The sequence below is a fragment of the Meriones unguiculatus genome, chromosome 1 (assembly GCF_030254825.1).
Source record: "Meriones unguiculatus strain TT.TT164.6M chromosome 1, Bangor_MerUng_6.1, whole genome shotgun sequence".
Lineage (NCBI taxonomy): Eukaryota > Metazoa > Chordata > Mammalia > Rodentia > Muridae > Meriones > Meriones unguiculatus.
This window is the reverse complement of record NC_083349.1, coordinates 80,251,234-80,273,989: the sequence shown is the minus strand read 5'-3', so window position 1 is coordinate 80,273,989 and position 22,756 is coordinate 80,251,234. Positions and strand designations below refer to the sequence as shown.

Genomic DNA, 22,756 nt, shown 5'->3' with positions numbered 1-22,756 from the left:
GGCTAGAGCTCAACTCCAACACTGAACCACAGAATCCATCTCTCTGCTTCTCTCCCCATTCTAAACTCCTGCCAAAAATGAGGGTGGAGCTCCTTCTAGGGAATATGGAAGAATATGGAAGAATATGAGGCAGGCAGGAAGGAAGAAAAGAAGGGAGGGAAGAGAGAAGGGAGGAGAAGAGAAGAGAGAGGAAAGGAGAGGAGAGGGAGAGGAGAGGGAGAGGGAGAGGAGAGGGAGAGGAGAGGGAGAGGAGAGGGAGAGGAGAGGGAGAGGAGAGGGAGAGGAGAGGGAGAGGAGAGGGAGAGGAGAGGGAGAGGAGAGGGAGAGGAGAGGGAGAGGAGAGGGAGAGGAGAGGGAGAGGAGAGGGAGAGGAGAGGGAGAGGAGAGGGAGAGGAGAGGGAGAGGAGAGGGAGAGGAGAGGGAGAGGAGAGGGAGAGGAGAGGGAGAGGAGAGGGAGAGGAGAGGGAGAGGAGAGGGAGAGGAGAGGGAGAGGAGAGGGAGAGGGAGAGGAGAGGGAGAGGAGAGGGAGAGGAGAGGAGAGGAGAGGAGAGGAGAGGAGAGGAGAGGAGAGGAGAGGAGAGGAGAGGAGAGGAGAGGAGAGGAGAGGAGAGGAGAGGAGAGGAGAGGAGAGAGGAGGCAAAGCAGTGTGGTGAGAGAGAAAGGGTAGTCACAGGGAGTGGTGAGTAGAGGAAGATGAGGACAGAGTGGGATGTCAGGTGGGAAGGGAAGAGCCTCCTCTTCTAGCACTGATTATAATGGACACCTCCAATCAAGCTCTGGAGAGTGTGGCTCAGTTTCTCAGTGTGACATTTTTCATATCTGTCAGTTGGGGCCCACTGAGAGGTAGTACACTCATAGCTGCCAGGCTGGTCTGGGTTCCCCCTTTCCCTCTCTAACCAAGAAAGCTACTGTTCCCTGAGTAACGCTCCTGGCAGCATAGTTGGGGGTCCACCAGTGGGTGAATTACTCCATTGGCTTTCTGTGGCCCCTGGGGACATGGGTACCCAAGAAAGGAGCTCTTTCCTTGCACCCCTGGCCACTCTCCTGTAGCCCATAGCCCTTCCGAGGTATCTTGTGGCACTTTCTTTGGCAGAAAGATGGCCAGAGCAGCGTGTCACATGGACCAAGAATGTGGAGAATGGACATGTGTCCTCTTGCATATTTTCTTTTTGGGCGGCTAGGGCCATGAGAAGAACCTGGCATGTATTAGAAAAGTAATATCAAGTGTCAGTAGGCCTATGAGAGGGCTCAGTGGGAAAAGACACTTGCTATCACGCTTGTCAACCTAAGTTTGATCCCTGGGACCCACATGGTAGGAACCTGATTCCTGAAAGCTGTCCTCTGACCTCTACACATACACCATGTTGCATACATCACCTCCATAATAAACATAAATGTAATGAAATCTATTTTTAAAAACCAAAGTGACGGTGCACTGAAGCATGCCATGCGAGGCTTTATGCTGAATGTTCTATTATGTTCTCATTTAATCAACACAGGGCCCCATCTCACAGATGAATAGCACTTGCAAGACTCTAGCCCTCAACCATGTTTTAATTTTTTTGAAGCACTTAGTATTTGATACTGTATTTTTCTTAACTGCATACTTCCTCACCCATGCCAGCAAGAATGCTATTGGTTCACCAGGAATGGTAGCATTATATTGTAATTCCAAAAGGCTGAGGCAGAAGGATTCTGAGTCTGAAGTCAGTCTGGGCTCATAATGAGTTCAAGGTTTGGTCTAGGCTATATAGTGAGACCCAATTTTTTTTTTTAAGAAGGTTATTGATTTGTTGATCTTCATACTCTCACTTTCTAGAACAGTGTATGGCTCATCATAGGTACACATTAATATTTGTTAACAGTCCTTCAAATAGATGGAGAAAATTAGTCTCAGAGGGTTTAGCAATAGATACACAGTGGAGCTAACAACCCACCCACTTAGCACACTTATCTGGACGTTAGTGCATGAACTAATGCAGACATTAGTGCTCTTCAAAGCCCAGCACAGGGCTCAGGAACATCAGCTCACAGGTATGTGGGAGCTCTTCACTGGACCTCTTTCTTTCCCAGGCCCACTTATATGAAAAGTCCTTCCTGGCAACAGGTATGGTGGTGTACTCCTTTGATCTCAGCACTTAGAAGGCAGAGGCAGGTGGATCTCTATGAGTTTGAGGTCAGCCTGGTCCATAAAAAAAGTTCTAGGACTTCCAGGACTGTGTAGTGAGACTGTTTCAAAACAAAAGAACAAAAAGTCTTTTCTATAGTTCTATACAGAACTTAATCAGAGTAAAAACAGCCATGTGGAAGGCAGAGAGTTGATTGTCAGTGAGCACAGTCATCCTGTGTGCTTTCAGGTCTGGAAGCCAGAGAGCTGGCTGTTCATCTAGCCATCTTCAGTGGCACCTCAACCAGGCCTATCAGAGTCCTTCAACAGTCCTTGCTTCCCTTTCCAGCCCTGATGCTCCCGACCCTGCATCCTGGGGACATCTTTTAGGTGTGGTGCCTTTATTCATCAAGAGAGCTCAGAGGGTACCTAAGTCTTCATCAGGGAAAGGTTCTCACCCTGAGGAGGCTTAACAGGCCTCAGGAGGGGCTGAAATGGTTCTGTCTTCTCAACCATGCTCATAGCTAGGCGCCAGGTGAAATGGAGGAGACGCAGGAGAGCCAAGTGCGTTAAAAGCCTATTGCTTTTTCTCTTGCAGATATTGATCTACTTAGCTTTGTGCCAGGCTGTTAGCTAGCAATTAATTTCAGTCAGTACAAGGGCTTGCATTTACCATTACATTCCCGAGTGCTCAGGGCCTCCCTCTCAAACCCGTAAAGATGATGTGATGCTTCTCTGCTTCCTGGCCAAACCATGACTTCAGGATCTTTCATTTAGGCTGGAGTTAAAGGCAAGACCTGAAGTCTGTGTTCTGTCATATTGCTGAATGAGGGCCAGAATGTTTTTTAAAAAGAAAGACAAAAACCAAACCAACGTCCTTACTTGATCCTGGAAAAGAGAAAATGGTTGAGTTTAAGTTCAGATGCGATCCAGACCTTTCTTTCTTCAGACCATGTGAGAATCATATGCACCTCTTGGACCTGACTCTTGCTTGGACTTGGCCACTAGCTCTCTGTGTGAGTCTGGCCTTTCATCCCATCTCTGAAACTGTTTCCTTCTATTTTAAGTGGGGATAATAATAGCTAATATCTGTCTGACACCTTCAAATTTATAGAGTGCTCAAATCCATACTGGCTGCCATCGGTAAGCTGATGGGCCAAGGCTATGAAAAATCAAGGTGGTGTTAGCCCTGTGTGGCGCCGTGCAGCCAAACCTGGACAGGAGAGCTTTGCTGAAGCCAGCTGTTCCCTCCACACATTGCCTCACAAATTCTCTAGTGTGTCTCTGTGTGTGCGCGTGCTCATGTGCATGTCTGTGCATATATGTGTGTGTGCATGTATGTTTATGTGTGCATGTGTGTATCTATGCATATATGTATGTGAATGCATATGAGTGCATGTGTGTGTGCCTGAGTGTGTGTGTGTGCATGTATTCATGCGTATGTGTGTGTTAGCCCAAGATGTCTTCCTTTTATGTTAGAGATAATGAAGCATTTGTTCCTAAACTGCTTGATGATGCATAGGGCCTATAGGCTTTCTCATTTCAAATGTTTGTTGGCAGGACACAGAGACCATTATCAAAGGTTTGTCAGTTTTGCTATAAAGGTTTGTCAGTGGCTCTGTCAGCATTCCTAAAAAAAGGACTATGTAACTAGGGCCCTGCCCATCCTTGTAAAGGCTTGGGCTGAGTTTTTCCTCTCCTACTTATCTTTAAGGCTTTTCTTAGAGGACAAGCACCCATGGAAACCAAAGAGCTCATGTATCAAATTTCCCATCCCTTTAAGGGACAACAGCAGGATTTTCAAGAAAACCTGCCCTTCCCCACCACCTCTTTAGCCAACCAGAGCCAAGGCCCAGCGCCCATCATCTTCTTGCTCCTCCTTGCTAGCCAGACACTGGCCATCTCCAGCCTCAACTCACTACCTGCTCACTGTCAAACAAGAAAGTGGCAGAGGTGGCCAATGGAACCATTTAAAAACCATCTTTCACAGTAGGTTTTTACTGAATAACAACAAAAAAGTAATATTTATGTCACTTAGACATTTCTGAGAAGACTTAGATGTTCTTTTAGAAACATCACATCAGTGCCAATGAAGAATATAACCAAGGCTTAGTAATAGATTTTTTTTTAAACGCACACATTATCAGCCTACGACGCAATGCTTCCTGGGCCTTCCCACACATCTCGGCATGCAGCATCCCATCTGTTGTCAGTCTCAAGAAGCTGGTCTGTACTCTTTGATTTTATTAAACTCCTATCTGGCAAGTCACCTTATTTCTTCTAGAATGCTCTCCTCACTTCCAGGCCCTGGGCCTGTGGTCCTGTGCCAGTGTATATAGTTGACAGAGATGGAGATGGTTAATAAAAATATGTTTAGCTTGTGCTTAATAAGAAGTGTTTTCTCTTGTTCTTGTTACTAATTGCTGAAGATGTCTGTGTTTGGATTAAAACTTTGTCCCCTGCCATCTGGATGCCATTGATATGTCTCAGCTCAGTCGTGAGCTGGATGATATCAGTGGTTTCCATGTCAACAGATGACAGAGTTGTATGTGGAACCATGTGACTACTGTGCCCTGGGAAGCCCGTGCTGGGAAGAGGGCAGCTGTGCTTTCAAACCCAAGTATCTTCCCTGATTCTCAGATATCACTGAGATTATTTCAGTTTTGTGCCAATTACATTTACATGTGAAATTGCAGCACATAGTCTCTGGCCATTTAGGAAAGGAACAGTGGCCATCAAACTGTACCCATCACTGCAGTTCGTAGAAAAGACACCTTTTTAAATCTCCACTTGGTAAGGAGCCAAGTGAAGTGAAGTGTAGCACTCTGATTGTGAGGGCACATATTTATTGATCCAAACTGTACCCCAGACTTCAAGGGCTTGCTAAGCAGCCTTTCTAAATATAGCATCAGCAGCAGTGGCTGAGGGGCAACAATGAAACCATGAAGAAGGAGGAGAAAGGCCTTTCAGCGCCAAGCTCCGGTCTACCGCTTCAGACACAAGATTAATAAAACATGTGTTTTAGTCATCTTTTCTCAGAGTTTTATGATCTTGATTAAGAAAATAGATCTCCAAAGAACCATTTTCTCAGGAGGCAGAGTGTAGCCACACATGCAAGATAAACATATTGTATGGACCTAGAAATTGACCTGACAGCAGCTTGTTTCCTTTTTCTTAGATCAAGAATGCTGCCGCAAACGTCCTCCGGGAAACATGGCTAATCTATAAACACACAAAGCTGCTAAAGAAGATTGACCATGCCAAAGTCAGAAAACACCAGAGGAAGTTCCTCCAAGCTATCCACCAGTGAGTACCGGAGCAGCTCATCATGCAACCAAACTGATTCTGGCTACCACAGCTCTGCTGTGACTTCTCAAACCAGGGAGGCACAGGAGAGATCCACTCTGCTCCACTCACAAAGCACCCAGTCCAGGCTGTCCTGTGAGGCACGCTGACCATGAGACAGTGGGCAGGCTGCTGTGGAAGGATCGGATCAAGGGCCTAAAGGCTCTCATGCTATTCAGACATATATGGACATACACACAGAGGAAGAGGCACACATGGACACACAGACACATATGTATGCACATACACATGGGCACAGAAGTACAGAGAGACACACACATGCACATACACACACACACACACACGCACAGACAAACATATACACACATACATATTTACAGAAACAGACATACATATACAGACAAATATACACATGCATAGACATTCACATATGCACAGAAACAAACACATCATGCATGCAGACCCACATGACTTCACATATGTACATGTGCACACAAACACACTGCAACTCATTAGTTCCATTCATGATAGATTAAGTTGTTGTTTTTTTAAGTGTATGGTGGGTATGGTGACCCATTATTGTAATCTTCAAACTCAAGAGGCTGAGACAAGAGGATCACCATAAGCAGAAAGCCATTCAGTTTGAGGCCAATCTGAGCTACAGTTTGAGATCCTGCCCACCCTCAAATATGTAAGTAAATAAATAAATAGTGCAGAAAAGCAAAGTAAAAACTTTGTTCTGACCCAGAGGTTTGAGGAGCCTGGATAGTCAGGAAGCAGACATTGGAGGGGGTAGGACAACCCAAACACAGGCAGAGGGAACAGTAGAATGACCTGAGATCAGCAAGGAAGTGAAGATGATGCAGGCAAGCATGTGTGGAGACAACAGTCTGCTTTTGTAGGACCCTGTGTCCTACTACTGCTTGTATTCATGGTTCTAGTGCTAAGTTCCAAGCTCAGGTACAGACTTGAATTGCCTGTTTCAACTCTTCCCCCACAGACTGAGGGGTGTCAAGATGGAGCAAAGGAAGCTGAGTGACCAAGCCAACACCCTGGTGGACCTTTCCAAGGTGAGTGCCATCCAGGACAGACCTGGCTCACATGTTCAGGCCACAGTATGGAACCAGGAAGGCAAAAACAGCTGTCTTTTGGTTAACAAATGTCTAGGTTTGAGTTTTTTGCATTTGTAAGTGTGTCTGCCTTTTAACACTTGGCATTTTTTTTCTTAAGTTAAGTAGCTCAGATTTGTCTTTGTTCATAACTAATTAGCCAATTCAGTTCTTGCTGGTATGTTGCTTATTAGCTGAGCATTGAGGGGAATCTAAAGATGAGTGGAAGTTGCACAAGTAAGTACCTTAGTGAGGACCAAATGGGACAAGGGCCATGTAGATGGCTTCTATTATGTTTGACATGGTTCTTTCAATTTGTTGTTATACTAGGAAATTTATTTTCCTGTGTCTTCTAATCCATATAGCCCAGGTTTTCCTGACCTCAAATTAATGGTGATAGTGGTGTGTGTGTGTGTGTGTGTGTGTGTGTGTGTGTGTGTTTATAACAGGCAGGCAGCTGACAGTGACCATGGAGATCCTGAGAGCCTAAGGTCTGAAGGCCCAATATGACATTGTCATTCCATGTTTCTTACATTTACTGCCATAAACACCAAAAGCAGACACTCTTCTTGAAAACTAGCACTGTGGGCAGAGCTGAGTGTGGGCAGCCTGACCAGGAGGGCTCCCCGCCCCCACTGCCTTCTGAATGAAATTATACAGCAAGTGCAAAGCCCAGGGCTGGATTGGCAGAACATTCCGGCAGATGTCAATCGTAATGGAACCTCGTTCCCCGGGAAAGCAGAAGAAACTCCCTCAGGCCAATTAGGCCTTTGAAAAGAGCAGGCAGAAATTACTGGTTGCTGGGCCATGTGCAGGCTCTTGGTTCAATAGAGGAATCGAGATAAAGAAAGGATCTCCTATGCCTGTGAGGACTTCAGTCTCCCACAGACCAATATGCCATTGGAAGGGATATTCAGGTGGAGTGTGGGGTTTCCCGGAGCAGTGTGGGAGGGCGGAATAGACTCCTGCAGTCTTGGCCATGTTGGTTAACACTCCAGTATGAAAACCTAGGGAAGTACTCCAAGTACGTTGTAGCCATTTATGCCAAGGCAATAAGGGAGTCTTGGGGGTCATTCTCATACCACCTCCTCTCTCCTGCTCAGGTGCTTGTCCAACGAGCTGCCTCCCCACCCCACCCTAACCCAGGTTTAGTTAACTTTCTTTTGTTCTTAATTCTAAACTCTCAAGAGATGATTTGATTGGCCAGTTTGAGTCACATGCCTGCCTTTAGACAACAGCTGGGACTGGGAAGAAGGAAACAGCTGGGACCTCAGTGAGATGCCCCAAGCAATGTTTCCCACCTCACCTCTCATCTGCAGGACACAGTGGCTGATACCCCCAGGAATATCAGGCCAACCCAAGTTCCCAGCTCATCTTCGTGCAGAGCTGCCCACAGTCTCTCAGAGATGGGGTCAAAGACATGGCCTAGCAGATGAGCACACTTGCTGTGCAAGCAAGAGGAGCTGAGTTTGAATGCCTACCACCCACACTGATAGCCAGGCAGAGCTGCATGTACCTGTAACTTCAGCATTGGTGGGCAGAAAAAGTGAACTTGGATGGCCAGCCAACTTAGCCAAGTCAGCAGTTTCTGGTTTAGCAGGAGGCCCTCTTTCAAGGGAATAAGGCAGAGAACACTAGAGAAAGATCCTCGTCTGGCTTCCACATGCTTGCACCCATGTACTGGCACCCACAGATTTACAAGCATGCAACGCACACAGACATACACACAGTGAGTTAGAAAGACACTCTCCTGCATTGGGTTGGGAAATAAAGCCATATGTCACTGGGAAGTAAAGAGTGTGAGCAATCAGAAAGGGACATGCATGAGGAGGAGGCAGATCCTGATAGCCATCCGCTGCTACTTCATAACTGTAATTTTGCTACAGTTATGAATCGTAATGCAAATATCTGATATGCAGGATATCTGCTATGACATCCCCATAGGGGTCACACCCCACAGGTTGAGAACCACTGTCCTAGAGTAATGACTCTAGGTGAAATGAGATTAAAATGCCACTGGTTTATCTTATCCCACACAGATACAGTTTCACACCCCTACCCACCCACCCCGCAGTGAAACTGTCATCAGAACCCCTTTCCCTTTGGGACTGTGAGACTTGTAAATCTTACTTTCAAATGAGAGCCAGCCTTCCTGGTGCTTGTTGACCAGCCGTTGAATATAGTCTCAGGTTCTGTAATCAGCAGAGGGGCCACAGGGGATCTGGACAGGGAGCTCTGGTATAGACCCAAGAACACTGTGTGAAGTGTTGAGGTCAGGAGGCCATCAGGAGTACCCTCAAGGCAGCATTTGCCAAGCAGGGTAGAAGGCATACTGTTCTGAAGTGACCAGTGTTAGTTATCTAATCAGCCAAGGCCTCAGCCAGGTAGGATGGCCCTTAAAAGAAGCGGCCTGTTCCGGCCTTTGTGCATCCTCTTCAACCGAGGAGCAGATGGGCGCCTCCTCAGCAGGGCAGCCTGTTCTGGTCGAGGGTCATGCCTGAGGCATTAATTACACTTTGTATTCTGGCTGATGTGGTTGGGGGATGTGGATGCAATCTCATAACTATGTGTAATTATTAACTCCAGCTTTAACTGGATGCTGGGATGGGAGAGTTTAAGTGACCTGCTAGTGAGCTGAAGACTTGCACTTGAGCCTTAACTTCTTCGTTATGAGTCCACAGCATTGACCATCCCCCTCATTGTCTTCTCTTCAGTCCTTAGATGCCAGCACCCTGTGTGAATCTGAGAACCACTTAGAGCTGTGTTCCATTTAAGGAAAAGGAGATTTTCTTTTCTTCCATGCATATTTGCCATTTAAAATTGATAATTAAGTTGGGCATGGTGATGCATACCTTTAATCCCAGCATTCAGGAAACAGAAACAGGCAAGATTGCTATGTGCTCAAGGCCAGCTGGGTCTACATACTGAGTTCCAGGCCATTGAGGGTTATATAGTGAGACCCTGTCTCAAAAGACCAAAACAAAGCAAATTATAAAATTGATCATTGATACCCACTCCTTTCAGAATAAGGGAAAAAAAAGTGCCCACATCAGTCTATCACCTGAAAAGTCCTGGAATTCTTTGGTGATGCCACTGGGCAGAGGTGGCTCCTGCTGCAAGGTAGAGGCCTTTTCATCACCCCATGACAGATTTCTCTGTGGTAATGGTCTCCTTTCTGTCTTCACCATGTCTCTCCCAGATGCAGAATGTCATGTATGACTTAATCACAGAGCTCAATGATCGGAGTGAAGACCTAGAAAAGCAAATTGGCAGCCTGGAGTCCAAGCTGGAGCACCTCACAGCCAGCTTCAACTCGCTGCCCCTGCTCATCGCAGACACCCTGCGCCAGCAGCAGCAGCAGCTGCTCACCGCCTTCATGGAGGCCCGGGGCATCAGTGTGGCAGTGGGAACTAGCCATGCACCTCCCTCTGACAGCCCGATCGGGATCAGCTCCACCTCCTTCCCAACCCCGTACACAAGTTCAAGCAGTTGCTAAATAAAACTCCCCACTCCAGAAGCATTACCCATAGGTCTTAAGATGCAAATCAACTCTCTCCTGGTCGCTTTGCTATCAAGGAAGTTTCAGACCAGGGAACAGAAAGAAGAGAGATGAAGCTAACTCGCGTTCTTTCAGCGTGCTGTGTTCGATATGCCTTGAAACCAGAAATCTAATCTCTGTTTAGGTGCCTCTACTTGGGAGCTGGAAGAGGAGGTGACAGGAAGCAACGCCTCTGTCAGGGTCCTTGCTGCACAGTTGGTGGAGACAGAAATCCCTGCTCAATCTCAGGTTTTCACAGGGAGGTGGGGAGGGGCAGCCATTCTGAAGCAGGTGAGAGTGAAGCCAGCCATAGTGGGGTGCAATGGGTAAGGGTGGTATCAGGTTTAGGGAATGGGCTCCTGGCTGCCTTGGGACCTCAGCACACCTTTCTCTATTTCATCTAAGGAAGGCTCTGGGTGGTAAAAGTGAAAGAAAGCCACCCGGAACTTTCCAAAATGGACATACACAAATTAGATCAGGGTGGGGGTGACATAGACAAATAAAAAGCCAGAATTTCCATCCAATAATAACATCCAACATATTTCCACATAGATGCTCTGCTCAATCCAGGGCCTTTTTCTGTTTGAGTTGAGCCCAAATGAAAGGGACCTGTTACCTTGTTCTATATACAGTAAGCAAGCTCTAAAACTGCATTGAAATGACATTTGCTGTGTGCTTAGTTGAGGAAGCCAACTAGCAGGTATTGGCCACATTTTGGGCTTTGTTAAAAATGCAGATCCCTCCTGAAGGAACAGTGCCCTGGCCATGTATCCTGCCTGGTTCAAATGTATGCCAACCCCAAACTGTTGGCATTCCCAGGGGTGGGAGGGATTGATAAGCAGATTTTTAAAAAAACAACAACAGCTTTGAGAGAGTTTTCTTCTAACCAAGTAAGCTGTGTGACAGTGGACCCCACATCTGCAGGTGTCTGTGGGTGGAAGATGAGCAGGCAAGTGTGCTCAGTGCCACCATAGTGAAGAAAACTATTGTCTGGGCCTTTGCAGAGGCCTCGTCACCCAGAAGAAGGCTCCAGCTGAGATGGGAGTGTAGAAGGGTCAGTGCCTCACCCTGTTGAGGTGGGAGGAGAAGGGCAGAGGTGGCTCCTGTGGTCCCTTCTACCTGAAGTCACCTCAGAATGAAACACTGTGAGAACACAAGTTGCCCCAGGGAAACTTGTGTGTAAAACGAGAGGACACATTTGCTAGAAGCCTGTTCCTATTGCTCCATGTTCATCTTGGGGCAAAAACTACTCCACTGAATCTCAAACTCCAAGAGACTCCAGAAACATCAGATCCAGGATTAGGACAGGCACTCACATATTTTCTTTTTCTTTTTCTTTTCTTTTTCATTGCTCCATGATCTGACCATTCACATGGCTGTGGTGTGAAAGCTATCAACTCATTTATCACTTCTCTCGTTCAGAGGCCTTTGATATCTGCTTGTAAGGTATTACCTATGGTATATTTGTAAGACAAAAGGATGCTATCTGTTTGGAGTTGCTATCTGGAGCATATACTGTGGCAGGCTATCACGACTGCCACGGAGGCCGCGTCTCACTGTGTGGGTTTCTCTTGTGTAACTCTGGACCTGCTCCCCTCAGGGCAGGGATTGCTGGACAGCAAGGGAGACGACGGTGTGTGGAGTCCACTCTGTGTTTTGTTTTGTCTGTCTTACTGTTGCTGTTTCATGTTTGGTTTTGCCGTGCTGGAGACCAGACCTGTGGCTTCATGCATGCCAAACAAGTGCTATTCTACTCAACCGTCCACCCCAGCCTGCTGCTATTGTCTTAATGGCCTATCTTCTTAATGGTCTATCGTGATCACTCCCTTGAGCATTTTCATAAGCTGTTTTGCACACCAGAGAGGCCACATTTGTCATCAGCATTTAATTCTTTTTACTTGTTCTTTTAATTATTAATTATCTGATTTTTATGCCAAGAATGGTATTCCCGTTTTCAGTTTAACCACACCTATGGGTAGATGTACAGCTTCTTTGCAGCATTAGTTGCATTTCACAAAATGAAGGCTACTGATATGCCTATTTCCTGTACATCTGATCTATAGCCCTCAACTGTTTTCCTCTGCTTTTCCATTGCATCCTGCTGTGATCTGTTGCTGTATGGCCATAAGCATGGCACATCTAGGGCCGTAGTCTCCATTTCACACAGATGATGTGTAAGATCCCACTGCTTCTCCTGCCATGGATCCATCCTGGTCTGGACATAGTCTAAAATCTGTTTTTGTTGTTGTTGTTGTTGTTGTCGTTGATATTTCTTGCTAAGTAAACCCTGAAGACCAAGCTAGCAATGCTAGTCAAGAGAATGGCTAGTTTCCAGGAGGGTATCACTAACACTGGAGAGATATTTGGACATTTGTAGGGTGGCCTGGCCCATTGGTAGTTCAATAGCTGTGTGTGGTTTTATCTTCAGCAAAAGAATATACCTCAAAAAAAAAAGTGACAGGATCTGAAAGTTGGCTCTGTAATGGTAAATGATCCTAGTATTTTAGCTTCATGAGTAAAGTAATAATTCTCTTGCAAATACAATCAATTCTTGATGACCTATGTCTTGAGGACCCTGGTTATAGCTCACCCAGGTATATTCCTGCATCTTTTGGCTGATCCCACTTCATCTGAGCATCTCACCTGGATGGGTAGAAGATTCTAAGGCTATGTGATAGTGGAAGAGGTCTGAGTCTCAAGACTGGGCTACAATTTAAAACTATGGATTACTGTAATTTTGCTCTAGCCCTGAACTGGTTAAATTCCAGCCACTCCTAGAAGGCTGACCAATGGCAGAGGGCCTCCTAGCATCTTTCTAGGAATACAGTAGTAGACAGAAGCACTCTAATATTTCCCCAAATATCTGGACACTTGAATTAAAAATATAGAGCCACCCTCTCATTGTTTAAGCCATATTATAGCTTCATGTACTGTGAAGTCAGGAATGTACTGTGATACTTAAAGACCACTGAGCTCAGTGGGATTTCAGGACATAGCATCAGTTGGTAATTTATACCAGACTAGAAGCCCATTCCTCCTTAGATTGAAGTCCAAATTAAAATCTGCACCATTGGCTCAAAGACCTCGTATGTGGTCATCATCAATAAATTGTCATAAGTCTCTGCAAGCCATCATTACCACCTTCATAATGTATAACTCTATGACATCATGTCTTTAGATATGATTCAAAAGGATGAGAGGGGCATAGCAAAGAGTCACCAGTGACTGTGACCCCAGCAGGGTTCTGTGCTGAAACAGCAACCTTGTAAATTAAAAGATGTAGCAATTGTATATAAAAGTGAGTCCTTGAGGGCTTAGTCAAGAATGCTATCTTTCAATAGCATTGAAAGATAATGATTTTAATATATTTGGAGATTTTTCTCTTTCACTTTGCAGTAATTTCCTTGCAAAGAAGTCATGGAAAGAAGAAAACTAGTGATACAAAATCAGAATAGATTAAAAAAATAAAAAAAAAAATCTGAGATTGGAGTTACATATCTGGCCAATATATCTCAGCTTGTGTGTATTTAAAAGTGAAGGTAACTCAATATTAAGTTCAAAGTATTCTGTAAAGGATAAAATGAAAGCACTATTGTTAATGTGGCAGCCTTGCCTGACTAGCTAACCAACACTTAGATGTAACATTTGAATGTAGTGATAGTTACCAAAAAGCAGTTACTGCACATCACATAGAGAGTGATTTTCAGGGAGAAATATAGGGTGTGTAAATAGTTCTGGAAGCCCAGAATATGACAGTGTTTTATCTCAAAACAGTCAGTGTGGCTGCCACTAGAGAAGGCCAGCTGAGCCACTATAACAGCATTGCGCTGGCAGCAGGTTGCGACTTCCTAAGCTACTGCTTTCAAATGCTCAAATAGGTCCCTGCTTCAGACACTCACTCTACTTCCCCCAAAACTGCTAGAAGCAAATTAAGGATCCATTAAGTCGTCATTTTTCCGTCCCTGTTGACTTCATGGTCTTTGGTTTCAGTCCCTTAGACAGCCATCTGGAGGCTTCCTGGCAGGCATGAAGAATTCCTCCTCTCCCTGTAGCCTATTGGCTTGGTCACACCTTGGACGGTATCTCTTTCTTCACTACTGCCAAAGGGAATATTTGGGGAACAGGGTTATAGCTAGCCCTAAGCCGGGGGAATGGAGAGGTAGCAGTAGTGTCTGCCTGTGGGAGTAGGGAGTCTGCACCCGGCCGCCTGAATGGTCACTGACAGCACACTCCTGCCAGATAAGGAGTGTGCAGATTTGTGTTGAAATAGGCCACAGCTTAGGACCAGCACTCTGTGCAACGGTCCATAGACAGCCACAGGAGGGTATAACTGTGATCTTTTCTGTTTTATGCCATTACTGGAAACACCTAAACAAGAACTGGAGTTCCCTCGGAACAACACTGTCCAATCTTCAACAGATGACCTCCAACCCAGGTGCCATGTGCCCTGAAGCAGCTGTTTACACACCTAGAAATGTTTTCTGGAAGCTGTGACCTCGGGCCTGGACTGACAGGAGACCTCGTGACCAATCAAGCTGGTGGAGGAAAAGCACAAAATTCAATACCAACCTCTAGTTAAGATCCCAAAGAGATGCTGACATTTCTGGCAAATTAATTAATTAATTAATTAAAAAATAAATAGGAACAGTGGCAAATAAAAAAGAATCTGGTTGGAACAGCCAGCATCCAGCTTCCCAGAGGGAGGATGGGGCTAAATGACATTCTCCTGCTGTGTCAGAATTTGGATCCCAGCCAGAGCTGATCCACCTTCATCATACATGGTGTGGAATGGCACAACCATGCGGTCAGTTTAGTCCCAGACTCTCCATTCTGTGCTGGCCACAAGAACAACAAACTCGAGTGATAGGATGTTGATGGAAGAACCATTTTCATAGCAAACTAAGAAATGGAAATGTTTCTATTCCGAACGATGGGTTTCAGTGTGAATTTGCATCTTGCCTCTGTACTGCTTGCTATTTTTTAATGATAGGAGAAAGCATACATTTTATTTTAAATATGAAATATATTGCTATATTATAAACTATATTGTAACTTTCGATTAACATTTTGTATCAAGCTAGTCTTTAGCAGGCTGAGTGACAGCCTGCTTTCCTGATGACTGTTTCTGAGTACACATCGCTGTTAGAGGTTGCCTCACCCCAGACCCAGGGTCCTGGTTCCACAGCATGCTGGATAGACATATTCTTCTTCTCTAAGACTGAGTGGTAGAGACAAAAATAGCCCTGAGGTGAGCACAGAAGAATAATTCTACCCTAAATTCTATCAAGCCATTTCAGAAGCAATTGTTAAAGCCATCAGTCCTTTAGTAGCTATCAGCGACTTTAGTGACTTTAGTAAAATCATACACTCTTTCTATCCAAATGCAAAGGGTCTGGTCTATTTGCCTCAGGCACAGCTAACTAGCTTTTCTCTGGCAAATCAGAATTGGGCTTAAGAAAGAGTCTTTTTTACTTTGCCTCAAAATACTCAAAATTCTAAGCATTGGGTTTCTTTGTCTAAGAGGACAACCAAGATTAGAATTCTCCCCAGGCAGAAACCAGTGAGAACTGGGGCACAGGTGCACTACTCTGAGCTGGCAATCTCTGGCTGGTGGGGAGGGGATTGAGGTTTCTACAGTTTGTCATCGGTGCGAGAAGAGGAGGCAGGATATGCACTGCAAGACCCAGCAGAGAGCCAGCTTCCTCATCTCCTCTTCACTGTAGCTGGCATGAAACCCACTCTCTCCTTCATGCTCCAGAACCCAAGACACGCATGTAGTGCTATAGGCTTTCTTCCTTTGAATTGCTAGTGTCCTAGTCTATGTCAAAGCAGAAGGACAACTCCCCTGAGTCTACACATCTCCCTGTGAGGACTTGCTTCCTAGCCTCACTTCTGCATATCACTGGATAAGTGCAGACTGTGTAGTGAGGGGAGAATCACCTGCCTATCTCTCCCCTTCCCAACCCCTGGACATGCACACAGATCCACAGACCACGTGAAATCACAGGTGCTGCTCAGGAAAAGAGACTGGAAGCCTCTAAGTTTCCCTGAACTTCAGCCAAGGCTCTGTCGATGTGGCACCTGTCAGTCATGCTCCATGACAAACAAGTATCTAAATGTCCGGTTTCAGTCCTTGAGAGTAGCCAGAGCTGTCTGTGTGGGCGAGTCGCATTCATGTCTCTCTGCATCTACATTACTCCTCAGTTATAAGCCAGGCTGAGCCCCGTTAAAGCCATCAGAACACTAGGGCAACTCTTTTTAGCATATTACTTACTCACTGGGTAACAGAAATGAGTTAACTCTCAATTTTGTAATTGACTGAGAGACATTGATTTGTTTCTTTCTATGTCCCCTGCTCAAAATGGAGCTGTCTATTTCGGTTTTTTCTTCTAATGCTTTGTAGACTGGCTAAGATGTTTACATGTATAGAGAACACATATATTCTGGCCTTTCCCATCAAAGCTGTAACTTATCCACAATCAAGGAAACTAACTCAAATTCCAGATTTGGAGGAGACAGGCTCTGGGCAATAATTTGTATGTGTAGCCATAGGCTAACCTTTGCTACTCCAGGTGAGCACTGCAGATGGGCAGCATTCACACCCCCTTAAACCTATTAGAAGCAGATCCCCAGGCCCCATGCCAAGCCCACTCAATCACTATTGGCATTTTAAAGAGCTCCTGATGATCTGTATGCAACCAGCACTGGGAAATGCTACCCCCCCCCCACTGCAATGGTAACTAGCTAGTTCTTCCTCAAACCTTAGTTACTGAATTGTTTGATGATAGACAGGTCTTATAAGACTATAAAAATAAAGATGGCTTATATGATTGTAAGGCTAAAGATGGGTGCATTTGATACTGCACCGTTTAAGTGATATACATGAACTATGTTAATAGGAGGTGGACTTTCTCCACTCCAATGTGAAAAACACTCGCACCACAGCTTTGAGCCACTTCAAAGTCCCTTTTAGCCTACAGTAGTGGGCCATCAGAGCAAAAAGTGGTGCCATGGGCAAGCCCCTGGGCAAAAGGCTCCTGAGTCTCTCCTCAGCATACTGCAGGAATGGGTATTCCTGGTCCCCTGTCCCTCCCTGAGGAAGCCAGCATCTCCCGGTGAGTGAGGACTCTCCTCTTGGAGACTAGAAGAACTCAGTTCAGCCATTCAGACACATGCCTAATCTCCTGAGACTATTCTCCTGTTTGTTGTATCAGGCAAGGTGGGCAAGGAAAGATGTGAATTCTGATATTGGCACCCTAAGTTGATATGTACGCAGAAACAGTTATGTTCTAAATTAATGGCTTTAACCTGTTCATTGCAAAAAGTGCCTTGGACTTCAATCTAAAGAGGTCAGTATAAATATGTATGTGTGTGTGATGTGTATGTAGGCAAATATTTACATATTTATACATACATAGGTGCACACACATATACCTGCACATTCATATATAATATATACATACATATATAAATGCTTCATAATATATCATATTGCTATTCACAGATTCTTATTTTGTTTGGTCCTATGTTTATTTGTTTAGTGAGATCTTTACATAGAAAGGTTCTTTTCGGGACATGGATGTATTTTTTTTGTTTGTTTGTTTTTTACTTTTTATTAAAAAGGTAAAGGATATTAAAAGATTAAAAAAAAAAAAAAAAGCAAAGTGCCTGAAAGTTTTGAATGGAATGTGGTAAACTTTCACAAGCCACCAAAGAAGAAACTAATTTCCATTTGAGAAATATTTTTCTGTTTCAATAACTTTGTATTCCTTGAGGGAAGTGCCCAAATAAGAAAGGGTGAACTGACTTTGTGACGTCCGTTAGAATATGTGTCTGTGGTCTCTGCAAGGCAACTCCTGAGATTTTTTGAGTCAGAAGGGCCTCATCCTCACATGGCAGCATGGTTTGGGGGGTGTTGTTCTTTGCGTCCTGGAAAAAGGAGCTGGGGCTCAGAGTCATGGCAGATGTAGCTCCGGACACACACTGCTGAAGGCTGGCAAGGACTCCCTCCTCCTGGTCCAGGCGGACACCTCTGTTTTGAGCAGCTAGCAGAAGGCCTCCTGGCGCTCTCTGGCGCCACCTTTCCGCAGTGATGCGCCCAGCCGCTCTGCCTGAGCCACAGCCCCTTCTCTTTGAAAGGTGGGGTCAAAAGCTTCCGGAGAATTTCTGGTTCCCGGGGCCCTGCTCACAGGCTAAAAGGTGCGTTATCTACTTCTTCAAACCATGTAGATCTGTCCGGCAGCCTGTGGAGACACTCAGGCAGCAGCCAGGACCAGGCAAGGGAGTCCAGATCCTGCAGTCGCAAGGGCAAAGCGCCTCTTGGAAATTCCATCTGTGGTTACAAGCGACCGTGGCCGTGTGCGCACTGTCTTAACAAGAAAACCCTGTTGTGCACCTTAGAGCTGGAAAGACAACCATGTCCAGCAGCTCCAGGGTACTGGCACAGACAAAGAATTGTCACTAGACAGACAGGTCAGGGCATCTGGAGATGCACAGGAAACAGAGTTCCTGAGCTGAAACCTGAACCCTCATTTTCCTTCCTACAACTTTTTGAGATAGAAACTTACCATTATCACGTGACTTAGGTGCTTTCATACAGAGGACTTAATATTTGGAATTTTTTTTTTTTAGGCTTTATACCAAAACGTTTTTTTTTTCTTCAAAAACGCAATCTATTTCTATTGCTCATTACTAAAAGGTCTCTTCTAAAAATTCCTATAAACAAATGTATTTTCTGACTCTGTGATTATTAGACAGTCATTACATATGTTTATAATCAGTAACATTTTCATTTAAGGACCTCAGAAACTGTCACCCTGGGAGAGAGGATGTCAAATATTATACCCTTTTGTGCCCATGAGAAGACAAGGCCACAGAAAACTGAGCAGCAGTGACTCTCGGAGCTAACCTGACCACATAACCTGAGCACAAACTGAGTTTCCCTGCAGCTAGTGACAGCTGAGAGCCAGATGCCTGTTAACATCCTGGGGCATCAGTTAATGTGTGGTGGGGGTGTTAGTAGGTTGAAGGTTCTAGGGAGACTGCATTTTCTTCTCTGTGCGAAGGATGGGAGTGTGATGCCAAAGGGGACCACTCTGTGGTCTTCTTCACTCCTGAATGAAAACTGAAGAACACATATGTACACATGTGGCATGTGCTGGTATGATATGACTGCATTAAATAAACAAGAAAGAAACAACACATACAAACCCCTAAAAATTAAGCAGCTGTTCTCCTTTCATCTCTTTCTGTTCCTACTTTTTTTTTTTTTTTGAGATAGATTATCCAAACTTAAAACCCAGGCTCCAGATTGCTGGGAGTTTCATGTTCAGCATTAAACAGATCATTTATATGTACATGTGATATGTGTGCACATACATATGCATGTTCATAAATGTGTGCACATAAGTGTGTGATACATGTGTGCATGTGAATGCGGAGGTATGAGCTTGATGTCTAGAGACTTCCTCAGTCTCTCCCAACTGTCCATTCACTGAGTCAGGGACTCAGCTGAACCCTGAGCTTGCCCTGTCAGTTAGTTTGGCTAGCCAGCTTCCTCAAGGGATCCCCTGTCTGCACCTTCCAAGAGCACTGGAATTAAAGGTGGGTGCCAAGCTCCCCCAGCATTTATGTGTGTTCTGGGTATCTGAGCTCTGGTGGCAGTTAAAGTGAGAAAACCCTCCCATCTCCCAGCCTCTTAAACAGGAATTTTTTAGAGGAAGAATTTTTAGCCAGGTGGTGGTGACACACACCTTTAATCCCAGCACTCAGGAGGCAGAGGCAGGCAAATCTCTGTGAGTTCAAGACCAGTGAGTTCTAGGACAGCTAGGGCTACACAGAGAAACCCTGTCTTGAACTGCCCCCCCCCCAAAAGGGAGGAATTTTTAATTTCATTGAGAGAGAAAAGATGAGGAAGAAGAGGAAAGAAAGAAGGAAGGAAAGAAACAAAAGTGGCCCCTGGAAAAGATTGCTTTTTACAATAAAACTGAGGCTGCCTTGGCTAATGACAGTGTTGACTCAGATCACTCCAACACAATGATACGTGAAAGGACATCAGTCTAACACAGCTGCCCACCAGAGGTGAACCCACAGCTATGCTCAGATCCACCCTAGCAGTGGGTCCATCCATCAGATCAGATAGGTGGCTTGGCTGCACAGTATCCTTCCCCCCACCCCCCACCAGGAGCTTTAGAAAACACCCTCGCTGGTCCCCTTAGCCCTGCAGATTTAACAGGACATCTAGGGTGGTGCTTGGGTCCATCAGGTGCTTCTAAGAGTCAGCTGGGATGACTGTGTGGGGACAGGTGCTGGCACATGCACCTACCTGTGCCCAGCCTGGCCCCAGGTTTCTGAAAACTTTGCTTTCATTCAGCTCACAGGCTGGGAGGAGAGGGTCTCAGAGAGGGACATGGTTGCTATAAAGGTCACAGAGTGGTCACAGCTTGATCCCTTTGTTTTCAATCATGGGCCCATTCAAGTGCTGTTTGCATAGGCAAACAATGCCACTGGGTTATCCTGGTTCAGTGGCTCTGTCTAGATGCTTGGCTTCTGCTGGCACAGCCAGTCTGGGCATCATATCTTTCTTTGGCCTTACCTCCCAGTGAGGACTGGGGGAGGACCATACTGGTATCTTTTACTGGGGGGGAAGGGGGTCAAAATTAAAAATAAGACAGTCTTTGCTAGCAGGTATGTGTTGAATTTAACAGAAAAAGTGTAGCTGCTGTTATACCCAGTTATCTTTTCAAAACTACATCCAACCAAAAATAAAATTCTGTCTCTTCTCTTTTAAAAAAATAATTGAGCCATTATTATATTACAAATGTTGTTGACTGTTAGAAAAACAGAGCATTAGAGTACAAAGGGGCCCCCAGATTTTAAAAAAATGAACAATTAGACCAAGTGTAGAATCTGGGGATCATGGGTAAGAGTGATTCCTGCAGGCCAACAGGAATAAAACAGTTTAGGAGAGGAGAAACATGGCCTCAACACCCAGGAAAAGGCTCATGTATAAGTTTGTTGAGAGCAACAAGGGGAGAGAGGGCTGGAGAAGGGACTCAGCAGCCAAGAACACGGGTTGTTCTCAAAGAGGACTTCACTTCAGTTCTCAGCACCCACATGACAACTCACACCAATCTGTAACTCCAGTTCCAGGGGATTTGACACCTCCTCTGGTCCATGGGCATCAGGTACACACATAGTGCACATACACAGACACAGGAGAAACATGCAAAACCATAAACAAAATAAAATAAGCAAGAACATGCTGGCCCTGAAATCCGGGTGCTGATGAGCAGAGCTGGCTGTCCATCCATCTAGCTTGTAGACTTCGCTGCCTGTATTCATTTCTTGTTTTGCTGCTGTGACAAAAAACTTTTACACTGTGACAAAAGGGCTTATTTTGGCTCATGAGCACAGCCCATCAAGGTAGGAGAGGTAGGACCTTGAGGTGGCTGGTCACATTGTCCTCAGAGCTGGGGAGCAGATGTATGCCAATGTTCAGGTCACTTTCCCTCTACCAGTCCAGAAAGTCCGGCCCATGGAATGACAGACATTTAGGATGGCTCTGCCCTGACCCCCTACTCAGTAAAACCTCTTTAGAAACCCCTTAACAGGGGTTAGAGAGATGGCTCAGAGGTTAAGAGAACTGGCCGTTCTTCCAAAGGTCCTGAGTTCAATTCCCAGCAACCACATGGTAGCTTACAACAATCTAATGAAATCTGGTGCCTTTTTCTGGCATATAAGCATATGTGAAAGCAGACTATTGAATAAATAAGTTGACAATAAAAATTCACCATCTCATCACATAGGAAAGGACAACAACATCCCTAAAATCACTGTGAAATAAAAGAAACAGACAAAAGCCATGTCCTATCATCTTCAGGCTGAGGGGAGTGACAGTTGACCATGGAGCAGGTACTGGCCTTAATTCATAATCCCTCTACCTTGCAAGTTCTGGATTATGGGGTGTGTGCTAGCACGCCTGGCCTTGAGGATGCCTTCTGAGCTGGTGCAGTAAAGCCATATGCACGCAGAACTTCACTAAGCTCTCCACTATTCAGCAGCTGGCTACTGATACTGTTAAAAGAAGAGGCCCTGCTCTCCAACACACACATCGACCATCAGTCTCCCTCAGAGAGCTATGCTGTATATATTGTGACTACTTCAATTCATTTGCCATGTATTTTATATTCCAGAAGTGATGATCATTTTCAGCAGTTAGCTAAAGGAGTTTGGAGTTAATACTCACCAAGCTACAAGAATCCCTACTGATTAGGAGACAGCAAATTAGATTATTGAAAATGATGCAAATGAGCCAAGGCCAGCTGGTCTACAAAGTGAGTCCAGGACAGCCAAGGTGACACAGAAAAACCCTGTCTCACAAAAGAAACAAAAACAAATGCTGCAAATGTATATCCAGCCTGGAGGTGGATTAGGCTGATGATAGTCAAGGTTGTTAGCCCTCACCAGCCACCACCATTGCAAATAGCATGAGAAGATTAGCCCAAATTAACTTCATTTTTTTGCAGCTTGAATTTGAAATTTACACCTTTTTTCTTTTCCTAGAAACAAGTTACACATAATTGCATCTCTTAAAATGAAGTTCTGTCTCCTGGAAGCGCAAAGTTGAAAAAGACAAAAAAAAAAAAAAAACAACCCAAAAAACAATATGCTATCACTGCTTACAGGCAATTTCCT

The 22,756-nt window shown here is 45.1% G+C and overlaps 1 protein-coding gene across 4 annotated transcripts in view; it reads left to right on the top strand.

Annotated features, from left to right (window-relative positions):
• Positions 1–19,279, top strand: part of Kcnn3 (potassium calcium-activated channel subfamily N member 3) — a 147,069-nt gene extending 127,790 nt beyond the window's left edge. For all 4 annotated transcript variants that reach the window (XM_060392214.1, XM_021658705.2, XM_060392225.1 and 1 more), the window contains 3 exons: positions 5,286–5,413; positions 6,414–6,483; positions 9,722–19,279. In XM_060392214.1, coding sequence (XP_060248197.1) covers positions 5,286–5,413; positions 6,414–6,483; positions 9,722–10,018 — 495 coding nt within the window. In that variant the 3' untranslated portion in view covers positions 10,019–19,279. The remainder of the gene's footprint in view (positions 1–5,285; positions 5,414–6,413; positions 6,484–9,721) is intronic.
• Positions 19,280–22,756: the final 3,477 nt, after the last annotated feature.